Source organism: Suncus etruscus, chromosome 6 (assembly GCF_024139225.1).
Source record: "Suncus etruscus isolate mSunEtr1 chromosome 6, mSunEtr1.pri.cur, whole genome shotgun sequence".
NCBI lineage: Eukaryota > Metazoa > Chordata > Mammalia > Eulipotyphla > Soricidae > Suncus > Suncus etruscus.
In genome coordinates this window covers 131,672,591-131,685,032 of record NC_064853.1, presented here as the reverse complement: position 1 = coordinate 131,685,032, position 12,442 = coordinate 131,672,591, and the positions used below count along the sequence as shown (strand labels likewise).

The window sequence follows — 12,442 nt, the reverse complement described above, 5'->3', positions numbered from 1 at the left end:
AAGGAAGTAAGGATAAAAAGAAGGAGGTAAGGAAATAAAGAGAGATGGTGAGGAGGAAGGAAGGAATAAAGGAAAGGAATGAAAGGAGAGAAATTCTTTGAGAACCTGGTGAGAATGAACCTGGGCAAGGCCTGGAGAGCTGCAATGGGACAGAACAGATCATGCAAGTTGAGGGTATAGTGAATCTGAGTATTTGATATAATTTCTTGGAAATTGTGACATTAAATTAAAAATGACATGTAGTGAAAGTGGGTCCTCAAATAATGTCATTTTTATACCACTGAAGATAAATTTTTCTCAACATTAAAATGAAATTACATTGGAAGATGTGAGATTATTGAAGAATTGGCTCCAGTAGAGGAAACGGCTCATGGCAGAAGAGGAAAAGGTCTTTCAGAAGTGCCATCAGCCTAATTCAGTGTGGTTTCTGGGATTTGGGGGAGAAGTTACTATAAAAATAATAGCATTTTGAAGAGCTATCTCTCTACCTCCATTCGTTCATTTATTCATTCAACAACATTCAGCATGATAGTAGGCAGATAACTCTCAAAATATTTCCCTAATCCCTGGAACCCAAGTATTACTTTACTGACTGATTGGACTTTTTAAAGTGTGATTAAGTTATAGACAGTGAAAGCAGTGCGAATGTTGTGGACTAGCCAGGCAGACCTAAAAAAATTTCAGGATCCTCATAAGTGAAAAAAAAATGGTGGTAGAAAATGAGAATCAAAGATCTCAAAAAATTATATCCTTGAGCTCTTGGGTGTTTACCACACATACCACTTTGAAGAAAATACTATTGGTTTGTTCTCTAAACTCTGAAGTCTGCCCTATACTTAGACCTAGAAAGTGGGCTCTTACCTGCAGGGTTGGTCCATGCTTTATAATTCTTTAACCCTCCCACCTTTCCCTGAAGCTTAGAACCAAGCAGGGGGCACCATAGAAGCTTAAAAATATTGTGAATTGCTCTCACAGCTCAACTCACTTGTGGAAGCTGCACCACCAGCTACTGAAATTCATCTTTCTTTCTCAGGAAGACTGTTAACACTGCAGGCCAACTTTAACCCAAGTGAGTGTGGGATGGTTAATACAAAGTCATTTTGGCAAAATGTGCATTGCTTCACTCCAAGCAGAAATCAAATGTTATGCAGCTATACTATCAGGAAGAGTACACTAAAGTGGGTATTATGCCAGGATCCAAAAACACACATGGAATTAACCCCTTAGTGTCCTAATTTGGGCTACAATATGAGTTTCTCCATTAATACTTCCTTGCAATAATGCCATCTTACTAAAACATACATGCATATGTATGCGCACATACTCACATGCACACACACTTGTCTAGACTTTCTCCAAAGAATGTTAAGTAATCTTCTAGCCTGGGATCATCTTCACAATTAGCCACCCTATAATCACAGGGCTGCTCAGATCTTTTCCTGATGAGAAGAAGATGATGCTACTGATGATCATGGTGATGAGGCCCTGATTGCAATGGGCATTAAAACAACATTTAAAACCTTAACATGAATTATGATTTCCACATTATCAGTGGGCTTTGAAAAACAGGGCTGGTTATTTTACACCCTTTGAAGATAATGCTCATGTTCTGAAAACAATAGGAAAACTAATGAGAATATAAGACTTGGAATAAAGAGACAGATACTTTTGCCTCAGCTGAATTGCTGACTTGCTTTTGACCTTGAGAATGTCCTTGTACATCTCTGGGCTTCATGACCTCACCTGCAAAAGGGGGCTTACATTTAAGACGTTTCAGTTAGTAATGGAATAAAAATAACCCTACTGATATTGCATAAACTAAGTTCTGTTTTGGTTTCCTCCCGTGCTCAGCTAGAACTGTTCTTTTCTCTGCAGCTGGCCACTCTGTTCTTCCAGGTGGATATTACACCTGGCTTCCAAGGTGTGTCCCTGCTCTCCAAAACAGGAGAGCATGGTGGCAAGGGGAAAGGTTATGGACAAAACATGTGCTGCTATTACTGAATTTGTTCTTCCTTCCCTTTGTTTCAATGAAAAAAAAATTTGGTGTCCCAACCAGCTTGTTTTTGCTTATTAATTTTTGTTCAAAGTTGAATCCATAGGCTGACACCTGCTACAAAGAGTTTTAACTGAGAAAATAGTTATCACATGAAGAAAAACCCCAATACCAACAATGAAAAATAAGGGTTCAGTTAGTCAGTAAGATGGAAAGAAGGTCACTGCATGGCACATGGAGCTCAGCCTGTACTCTACAGATCACCTCTAATTTTCACTGTCTTGGGCATTTCACAAATCAACCTATTTTACAATCTATTCAATGCAGTGTTCTGACTATACTGGGCCCTTGTGCATACAATGTCTAATTTGGATTATCCAATAACCCATTTAGCAGCACTAGATAAAAAACAGTGGAGGTGGTGATGACAGGGAACCGTACCTCATCTGCTTTCTCCTTCTGTCTAGTATTCCAACAGAGATTGCCAGGGAGAAGACATCCATAGAACTAATATCCAGATAACTAACATTTATAGAATTAATAGTCATATAACTAATAACCATATAACTAAGAACCACATAAACAACTAGCAGTCATAGAATTAACTATGAGATAACTAGCGATATAATTATAGCCATATAATAGCCATGTAATAACTAGTAACTAAATAGAAAGCCTATCTAGGCTCATATACTTTCCTCTGCCTCTGGAGTCAAGAAGTAATAGGCTGAACCTCTCTCAGCCAAAGCATCCATGTTTTCTACAGTGAAAACTGGTGGCTTTGTTTGACTTCTCCAGAACTCTCTCTTGGAGCAGCAGCCTTATGGATGACTGGAGGCTTGATGTAAGCATGGTGGGGGAGTTCATCAAAGAAAGGCCATAGAACAGTATTCCTCACAGACACAGGTATCATTAACCATAATGCAGGGTACCAGTTGCCCTGAATACCAGAGGGGTTTTGCCCCTGTCCTTTGGAGATTGTTTTCCCTTCCCCATTTGATAAATTCCCATTCTGCTGAAGGCAATCACAAATCAGCATCTTGGTTTTGCAATGTCAGAGCTCTGACAAGTATATCATTCAAGTCCATTAATTCACCTTATAGATTTTTGCAAGCATCAAAGAATCTCAGGTTAGAGTGCTTGATTCTACCTCAAAACTACTTTGTGATCTTGTACATAATTTTTTATACTTTGTAACTCAGTTTTCCTCTTGGTGAAACAATGGGTTGGATATACCTGTAGCTTCTAAGTAGTCTCTAAATTGCTTCAAGATTTCTTTCAGAAAACCCTCAGAATCTATATGGGGGTACTTAGGAACATACTAGCATAGTGAATTTTGTCTCCCTACCCAATCATCTACACTATTTCAATTAGAATAGTTCAAATTCTCATCCAATTTATATATGGAGCATGAGATTTTTTTTAATTGGGCCCAGCTAAAAATAAATGTTTAAAAAATGCTAGGCAATATCATCTCTAAAGACCTTTCCAGCACTGATGATCTGTTATTCGAAGCAGGTGGAATATTTGGTAACATCTTTTCATTCATCAGCATAATTGGGAGTGCAGGAATGTCTGCCAAAACATAATCTATATCTAACTAAAATCTCTGTGTGCAAAACAATGAAAATGAAGGACATTCAGAAAAGAGCAGACTGTGTAGAATAATGGGGCACAAAACAAAGCTCAGATCCCTGTTTTGCAATTGTGGCAGTGGAAGCTGGGAAAGCAAGTCTGCATGGCTTTGTCTGCTCTTTCTATTGGAAAGCAAAGACTGTAAATGAGTGCGCACATTGCATTTGGGCCCCTCATTTCTGTGTGAAAATCCAATGTTTAAAAACTTTCAGCTAGTTAGCATCAGTATTATATAGTCGAAAACACATTTTTAAATTGTTTCCTGGTTTCTTTGAAAGACTAGAAGATGGGATTGTGTTGTCAACAAGAGAGGAAGAAATGGCTGTGCTAGATGAGTTCTGGCCCACACTGTGCACTCTTGATCTCTGTCCTTAGCTAAAGTCAGAAACAAAAAAGATTGAGAAAGACATGGATGGCTAGGAAAACAGTGGCATGGTGGGGTTTCTCTATGACTATGGTCTTAAAATTCAGACCAGACTGTGACATCAGGTAAGGTTCCACTGTGATTAGGGGAAACACTTGTATATACTATATATCTTAGAATGTCTAAGGAGGCCCCCACATTGAAGAATTACCTTACCCCAAAAGTTGAAAGAACCCTAGTTCTTGGTTCTCTTGGTTTAACTTTCAGAGCATATGATTTAAGTACTACTCTGATTAGAAATATAAAGATAGAGAAGAAAACTGAATTCCTGCCTAATGGGGTAGGGGTGAAAATACTGATAAAAATGCTTCCTCCAGATATTCAGAGAACTCAAAGAAAACATAGATCAAGCTGAACAGACCACAAAGATAGAAATCAGAAAACTCCAAACTGAAATAACAGGACTGAAAAACTCGGTAGATGAAATGAAAACCTCAATAGAATGCCTCTCCAACAGAATAACAGCAGCTGAGGACAGAATCAGTGAGTTGGAAGATGAGATGCAGAGAAACTTCATACAGCTGAAGAGATTGGAAAAGAACCTTAAAGCAAATGATCAGACAATAGAAAAGATGCTCAAAGAATGTGAACAGATGAAAATAGAAGTCTTTGAGAAACTCAACAGAAACAACATAAAATTATTGGAGCCCCAGAGACCCAGGAAGAATCAGCAGTCAAGGACATCATTACAGAGAAACTCCCAGAGTTAAAGACTTCATGCAACCAAATCCTGCATGCCCGAAGAGTACCAGTTAAAAAAGACCTGAAGAAAAGCACACCAAGACACATCCTAGTAACAATGACGAATCCCACAGATAGAGATAGAATACTGAAAGCAGCAAGATCATAAAGGAAAATTACATTCAAATGAGCACCCTTAAGGTTTACAGCAGACCTGTCACAAGAAAGCCTCAAGGCCAGAAGGCAGTGGTGGGATATAGTGACAAAACTCAATGAAATGAATGCTTCACCCAGCCAGTCTCATTTTCAGGTATAAAGGAAGTATACATCTCTTCACAGACAAACAACAGCTCAAAAACTTTACAGATTCAAAATTAGCCTTAAAAGATAAACTGAAAGGTCTACTTCAAGACAAGACAGGCCTAAAGACACACCACACTTATACATAAAGATGGCTCTAAATTCCATGATAATTATCTCTTTCAATATCAATAGGCTAAATGTACCTGTTAAAAGACAGAGTGGCAAAATGAATCAAAAAACTGAACCCAACATTCGCTGCCTACAAGAAACACATTTGAAATTCAAAACAAACACAGATTCAATCAAAGGTTGGAGGAAAAATCATCCAAGCAAATAATCCCTTAAAAAAAGCTGGAGTAGCCATATTAATAACAAATGACATAAACTTTAGACTCAGAAAAATCATAAGGGACAAAGATGGACATTTCCTAATAATCAAGGGGTATGTACATCAGAAAAAAATCATACTCCTAAACATATACACACCCAATTATGGACCAGCAAAATATTTAATACAATCGTTGATAAATCTGAAAGAAGACATCAATAGCAACACAATAATAGTGGGAGACCTCAATACGGTCCTGTCACCCCTTATAGTATAACCTGATTTAAACCCAACAAGAATATACTAGCTCTGAAAAGAGAAATGGAAGAAAGTGGGCTAGCAGATATATATAAGTATATATATTTATATATAGCACTCCAGCCACAGAAACCTAGATACACATTTTTCTCCAATGCACATGGGTCATTCTCCAATATAGACTGCATGCTGACCCATAAATATACCTCCATAAAATCAAGAGGATAGAAATCGTGCAGTCTACCCTCTCAGATTACAAGCCACTGAAATTAGAACGAAAAAAGGGACACAGAAGAAAAACCATAACAACTAAAAATTAAACAGCCTACTACTGAACAACCAGTGGGTCAAAGAGGAAATCAAAGAGGAAATCAAATGATTCCTAGAAACAAATGCTAATGAAGACACAAATTATCAGAATTTATGGGACACAGCAAAAGTGGTACTAAGAGGAAAATTTATTGCTTTGCAAGCACATATCAGGAAGCAAGAGGGAGACCTACATAAATAGCACATTGACACATTGCCTCCTCATCTGGCTTTTCCCCCTCCCCTTGGGAGGCTTGGTTAATCCCAATAAAGGCTATTCAGAAGGCCTGGAGGAGGAACTGCCAACTAGGTTTGTGGTTCCACATGGTGGAGTGACGACTTGTGGGTGAACAGCTTGTGGTGTGAGTTTCTGGCCTGCCATATCTTCTCAACTGTGTGCGGATTATTTCTTGTGTCAGAATTGCTGGTAGACCTGTATCTCTTGTCCTACCCAGACAGGGGCGTGGGATCCCTCTCCCTCTCTGGGGATTGTGGAATGCATAATCCACCATTGCACAGTAATCAATAGAGAAAGCGCCATGTTGTGGCCAATCCAAAGTCCTCTTGTTATAAAGTTTGCAGAGTCTAAGTCCCATGCTGCCTGCATGCAGAAAACCCCAAATGATGGTCTACCAACTAAACCTCCCTTACAATGGTAGACATTGCTAGAGAGGGCAGAAAACTTCTCTTTAGGGGGTCAGATGAAAAAGCACACACTAAGATCTCTGGGGGGGGTAAACATTAATGTTAGGGGTAGTTACTTAAGTGGATTCAGTTATAATCCCAGGAAGTTCCCTTACTAAAGAGAGTCAGCATCCCAAGTCATAGGAAGAGTCAAAGAGGCTATACAACAACCAGAGGGAAAAAAGTAATAATTATTAATTCATCCTACCCTCATTGACTTATCACTTGCCCATCTACCTATCTGCATATCCAATCATCCTCTCCCTCCTTTCCTTCCTTTTTTCCATTTATTTGTTTTTTTTTTTTTTTTTTTTTTTGGCTCTACACAGTGGTAACTCCTGGCTCTGCACTCAGGAATCACTGCTGGTAGGCTTGGGAATGTCAGGGATCAAACTTTGGTTAGCCACATAAAAAGCAAATACCTTACTTGTTTAACTATCACCCCCACCCTCCTTCCATTTTTTTTTTAATGGAGCAAGATTCAGGCCTTGAGAAGTCATGTGGTTTTCATCCTGATGGCATCAAAACCAATTCCTGTACTGGGTAGATGTTTGATATCATGAAAGTTGTTTGTCTCCACATGTACTATGATCAAGAAAAGGAGGGAAGAATTTGTTCTCATCTTGTAGAAGGCAGTAGGAAGGTTTTATAAGATCTCTTTTGCACTGGCCAAAATCAGACTCTTATGTAATTGTCTTCCTAATTCCATTCCTGCTTTCTATTGCCCTTTCATGAGACCCAAAGACCTTCATCATGGAACCAATTCTCCCATAATGCTGGACCACACAGTCACACTGTGACTCAGGACACAGGCCAGTCCACTTAGCAGAAAGCATGTGTATTACACATATAGTCATGAGTTTTCATTGCCAATTGCCTTCCCTTCTAGCAAGTTTAAGCTCCTTATGCCTCCAAAATCTTTAAGGAGCTGATCAGCAGCTGTCTGTGAGATGGGTTGGCGACATCCTCATCAGACTATTCTTACAGGTTTGTGAAATGATAAATAGGTTATTTCTAGCTCCCACTGATGAAACTCCTCTAGTCTTTTGACATATGGTCTTCAAGATTTTGGTATGAACAGATACAGCTGTCTGCACATAGCAATGGCATCTACTCACCAAGCTTGTACCACATATCACGGATGGAAAAGCCGATTAGCCGTCGCATGTCCCCATATCTAGGAAAAACCAAAGGCACTGGCTTCAGGCATTATCTTCAGAGAATCTCATGTACCCCTCTCTTCAGGAGGGCCACACATGCCACCTACTTGTTCAGGATTTTGTTGTATTTGGCATGTGAGAACTGCTCCAGCTGCAGAGATTCCTGCGTGATGAAAGCCACTGCCAGATGAAAATAGTTGTTCCACAGCTGTAAAAGAAAGAGCAGAAAGCAGTCATGGAGAGGTCTGAAGAGGCAAAGCATATGAAACACTGGGTAATGTGAATAATTTATGAAGGTGGCAGAAGACAGAGGCAGACCAGTTTAATTCTGTGCACTGCAATTTTCTAATTGGCACCAACTCTGAAAATGAACATCCCCAGACAAAGCAAGAACAATGGACAGAATTCTCTAGGTGCTGACCATGCTTCTTCTCTGACAACTGCCTGGGTGAGAATTTTGGGGACTTTTTTTTTGGTAGTTGTTATGTTTTGCTTCATTTTCTTTTCTGCAAGACAAATAACTCACCCCAGCCAGATGCCCTAGTGAGTTGGTTCTCTGCCCTAGAATTAGAGGGTGATGAGGGATAAGTATTTCAGAGATTCCTAGCGACTTTGGATGTCTTCCCAAATTCTATCGACAGCTCAGAGGACCAGCACGCAGGCCATCCTTTCTTAGAATATTTGCCTTCTCTTTCCTCTTAGTACAGTAGTTTCAAAGTGTGATCTCTCAGGACTATCACAAGTCAAAGAACAAGTCAAAGGGTGCATATTCTTGGGACCCTCCCAGACCTATTGGATCAGACCACTGCAGGTGGGCCCAGAACCTGCGTGCCTACAAGCACTCATATGATTCTGATGTATGCTTAAATTCCAGTACTATTGAGGGTCCAGTTTATAATGGTGACTTTTACTGGTACTCAGTGCAAAGGGCTGGCTCTTTTTCTAGCTCAGAGTGAAACAGATTCTGTAAAGGGTTTCAGCATATGATGGGGAGAGTCATGAATTAGCAGAAGTTACTATGACAGGGATTACAAGACTTCAGAAGCAGACAGAGGCACCAACCCTTTGTCCACTGTAGAAAGCTGTAGTGAAGATGACATGAACTGAGAGTCTAAAGGGCATGAGTTTCAGTAAGAATTCAAAAGCACTTGTGAGCTCAACTGCTTCCCCTTTCTTTAATCAAAGATGTCAAAGCAAATGGTATAGCCTGGTTCTTTGGTTGCTCCAGGAAAACTATAACCATATGCCAAGACACTGCAGGAACAAGGAATAAAGCTTTGTGGGACAATGCCCATTGTCCTTCAGCCCCCCTTTCCAGCTGAGCTAGCAGGAGTGAGGGTAATGTCAGCTTGAGAAGTGCCATGGATGAGACCTTCATCCTGAGCTCAAAAGAGGATGTCTACCTTTAATACTGTTGTCCAGAGTATTACTTTCAATGGATTTGTGGGCCCAATTCCAGGAAGTAGCTAAATAAGTTGTTTTACCAAGAGCCATGAGCTCCTTATATCCATCCTACTTCACTCTCAAAATATATTAGGCTCATTTCACTTAAGAGATTGAGGGCTTTGACAAAGGTGAGTCAGCTTGTCAAATAAACTGTAGAGCTGAGATTCAAACCTAGGTCTTCTTGACACTTGGGATTATTTCCACATGACTCTGGCTGAAAATGCATAGGAGCTCTTCCCTAAACTCTTTAGCCAACAATGCAGTGGTGAGACAGGACGCAGTGACTGTCTTCCTGAAGCTCACATTCTGGTGAGAAAACAAACATATTTTCTTTAACTAGAGAGTACCAGGGAGCAAAGGACTATGCTGCTCCCAGAGGGAAGCCTTTAGGCCTGAGTGCCAAAAGTCAAGATCAGAGAATCATCCTAAAATCACTGGTTTATGTCAACCATTCTCTTCCTCAAAGCTTCTGATGATCTTCCATGGCCCTGATTGGGATCAGATTGTCAACTATTGTCATAGTAATCCATTTATCCAAACACACATGGAGGTGTGTTTTCTGCCCATCAGACTGTTTTTCCTCATGTGGCTCAGGGATCTGTGATTGTGTGGCCTGAGAAAGCCCAGACCTCACCAGTCCTCCCATTAAGATCAGGCTATGAAACAGAGAGAAGAAAGAGAAACCGTTGTCATAGTATAGGAAGTTTTTTGTTTGTTTGGTTTGGTTTTGGGACTTACTCCTGGCTCTGTACTCAGGGATCATACCTGACCATGTTCAGGGGGTCTATATGGGATGCGGGGGATCAAACCCTGGTTCGCAAATAAATGCCCTAACTACTGTAATATAGGCTCTGGCCCCAGGAAGCTGTTTTTTGCATTTCATCCTTGTGTAGGGGCCATGATAATCTTCTCTGTATCGTTCCAATTTTAATATATGTGCTGTTGAAGTGAGCACCAGGAAGTTGTGTTTTAAGGTGAAAATTATTAGTAGATTTTAGGGGACATAGTAAAGTAAATGAGTACAAAGGGAAAAAAATTGTGATAGTAGGTCACCAAGTTGTTATTTTTGAGTGATTCCAAAAATGCCCACCTGGCATTTTTGAAGACATATGGATAGACAGGCCAATAGCACTGGAGTTCTTGCTTGCCCCTGTTACTGGGTGTTCATCTTTCAAAATTTACTTTCTTTGTCATCCATTGCTGACTTAAAATAATTGAGATAGAATTCATATAACCAAACATTTGCTTTTTTAAAGTTTAGCACTGAATAGTTATTAGGTTGTACAGCTATCACCATTATCTAATTATTAATAATAATCTATGTAATTATTATTAATTTAATTATTATCTAATTTCAGAAAGTTGTCATCAGCCTCCAAAGAAACTTTCTACTATAAGCAATAAAGCCTCCCTACCATGTTTCCTCATGGCAATGACTCATCTTCTGCCTGATTCTTTGGATTTACCCTTACTGACAGTTCATAGAGAGGGAATAATATAGTATATGATTTTTCTGGTCTAGAACCTGCCACTTATTACAACTATCCAAAATTGATCCATGTTGTCACATGAAACAGTACTTTGCTTCTTGTTGCTGACCAATGTTCTCCGGTATGTATATAGTATATACATACTGTTTATCTATTCACCCACTGATAACATTTGTATCGTATTTTTCTTTTAGCTGCTATAATGTCAACTGCATTAAACATTTTTATGTGATTGTGTGTTTTCAGTGCACTTGGTTATATAATTAGGAAGAGCCTGACTTTCTTTAGGTTTTCCTTTATAATGGATCTCTGGGTTTGGGCCCTGTAGATTGTGTTTGATGGACAGGGAACAAGGTAGCAGTCCTTTATAATGACTCTCCTGTGCCCAAACACATGGCAGGGATCAGCATCCATCTTATTGGGTGGAGTTCTTACTGGATTTGGGCCCTGGAGATTGTGTTCAATGGTGTCTTCTTGGCTGTCTTGTGCAGAAAAGCAGACCTCTTTACATTTTTTTTCCCTTGGAGAGTTTTGTGTACCATAGACAGGATCATAGATCCAGCACCTCCTTTCCTCAGAGGCTCTGAAATGGTGTTCCTAAGCACCCCACACATAACTCCAACTTGGTTTTGCCCACAAGCTCTAGGAGACTGCCCTATGAATGGGGGAGGCTGCCAAATGACTCTGTGAAGTGGTTTGAGGTTGGGCAGAGGCCACAAAGACACATAGCTGGACATTCATGCCTCTGGAACATTTCTCAAAACTTTTCTTGACTTTCATTTCTAACAAATCCAGTAAATGCATTAGCTGGTCCTTCTCAATCCTCATCCAATTTGTATTATTTTCTCTTTCAACACGCAATCCATGCCAAGAGGGGATAGGAGTAGGAATGTGAAGTATCTGGTCTGCTCAGATCCCACAGAGTTAGCCTGAACATCTCAACCTCACTGGATTTGCCCATAGTGACTTAAGTCCTACCAGCATCTTCACCTTATTTCATCAGATCCCACTGACGATTCCTTCTTTCAGGATCCCTTCTCACAGAGGGCTGAACACATCCAGTCTGCTTTGCTTTCCTAATTGGAGCAGCACTTAGCATGTTCCTGCTCTGTACGTGATGCTATGCTCCACTACCACTCTGCAGGACTTTCTCTGGTGCACTAGCATCAGTGGAGCCAAGAGCAGGGTATGGAGACCACTTTTATCACTTGGCAATCAGGTTGCTTTTGCAAAGACTCATCTTCCTGAACCTTATTTCCCTTGCTTATGGAATGGAAGATAGCGTTAACTCCCACCAGGACTGTGATTAAGTGCAGGACAGAGCCTTAAGGAGCCTTAAGGAGAAGCTTTGCTCTGCAAGGGGAGCCATGGTGCTGTCCATTGTGCTGGCCACTAAGCAGCCAAATGCACATGCCTCTGTGCATTTCCTCCCTGGGAATTCCACGAAGGACATGGCCTCTGTCTGCCACTGGTTTGTACCCATAATGCCCAAGTCCTCCCAGTCACTTGACTATAGCTGGATCCCAGAAAATATTTATTGGTTAATAGCCATATTAGAGAAATTATTCATTTGTTTCAAAAATCTCTAGAATTTTCTTTTCTTCTTGCTTCAAGCTACCTGTTAACATTTTTACTAAGCACCAGCTCAGCTAACTCCCAGAAAACTCAAGGAACTTAAGCAGAATGCACAGATCCCTTTTCCCTAGATAAGAGGTAAGACAACTTAGTTGG

At 40.1% G+C, this 12,442-nt stretch overlaps 1 protein-coding gene and 1 pseudogene across 1 annotated transcript in view; both read right to left on the bottom strand.

Annotated features, from left to right (window-relative positions):
- DOCK2 (dedicator of cytokinesis 2) overlaps positions 1 to 12,442 on the bottom strand; it is a 442,819-nt gene that overhangs the window by 45,629 nt on the left and 384,748 nt on the right. Inside the window, exons 32-33 of the mRNA XM_049775655.1 lie at positions 7,883 to 7,983; positions 7,734 to 7,792 (exon numbers count right to left, since the gene is read on the bottom strand). Coding sequence (XP_049631612.1) covers positions 7,734 to 7,792; positions 7,883 to 7,983 — 160 coding nt within the window. The remainder of the gene's footprint in view (positions 1 to 7,733; positions 7,793 to 7,882; positions 7,984 to 12,442) is intronic.
- On the bottom strand, positions 10,062 to 10,176 carry LOC126012340 (uncharacterized; annotated as a pseudogene).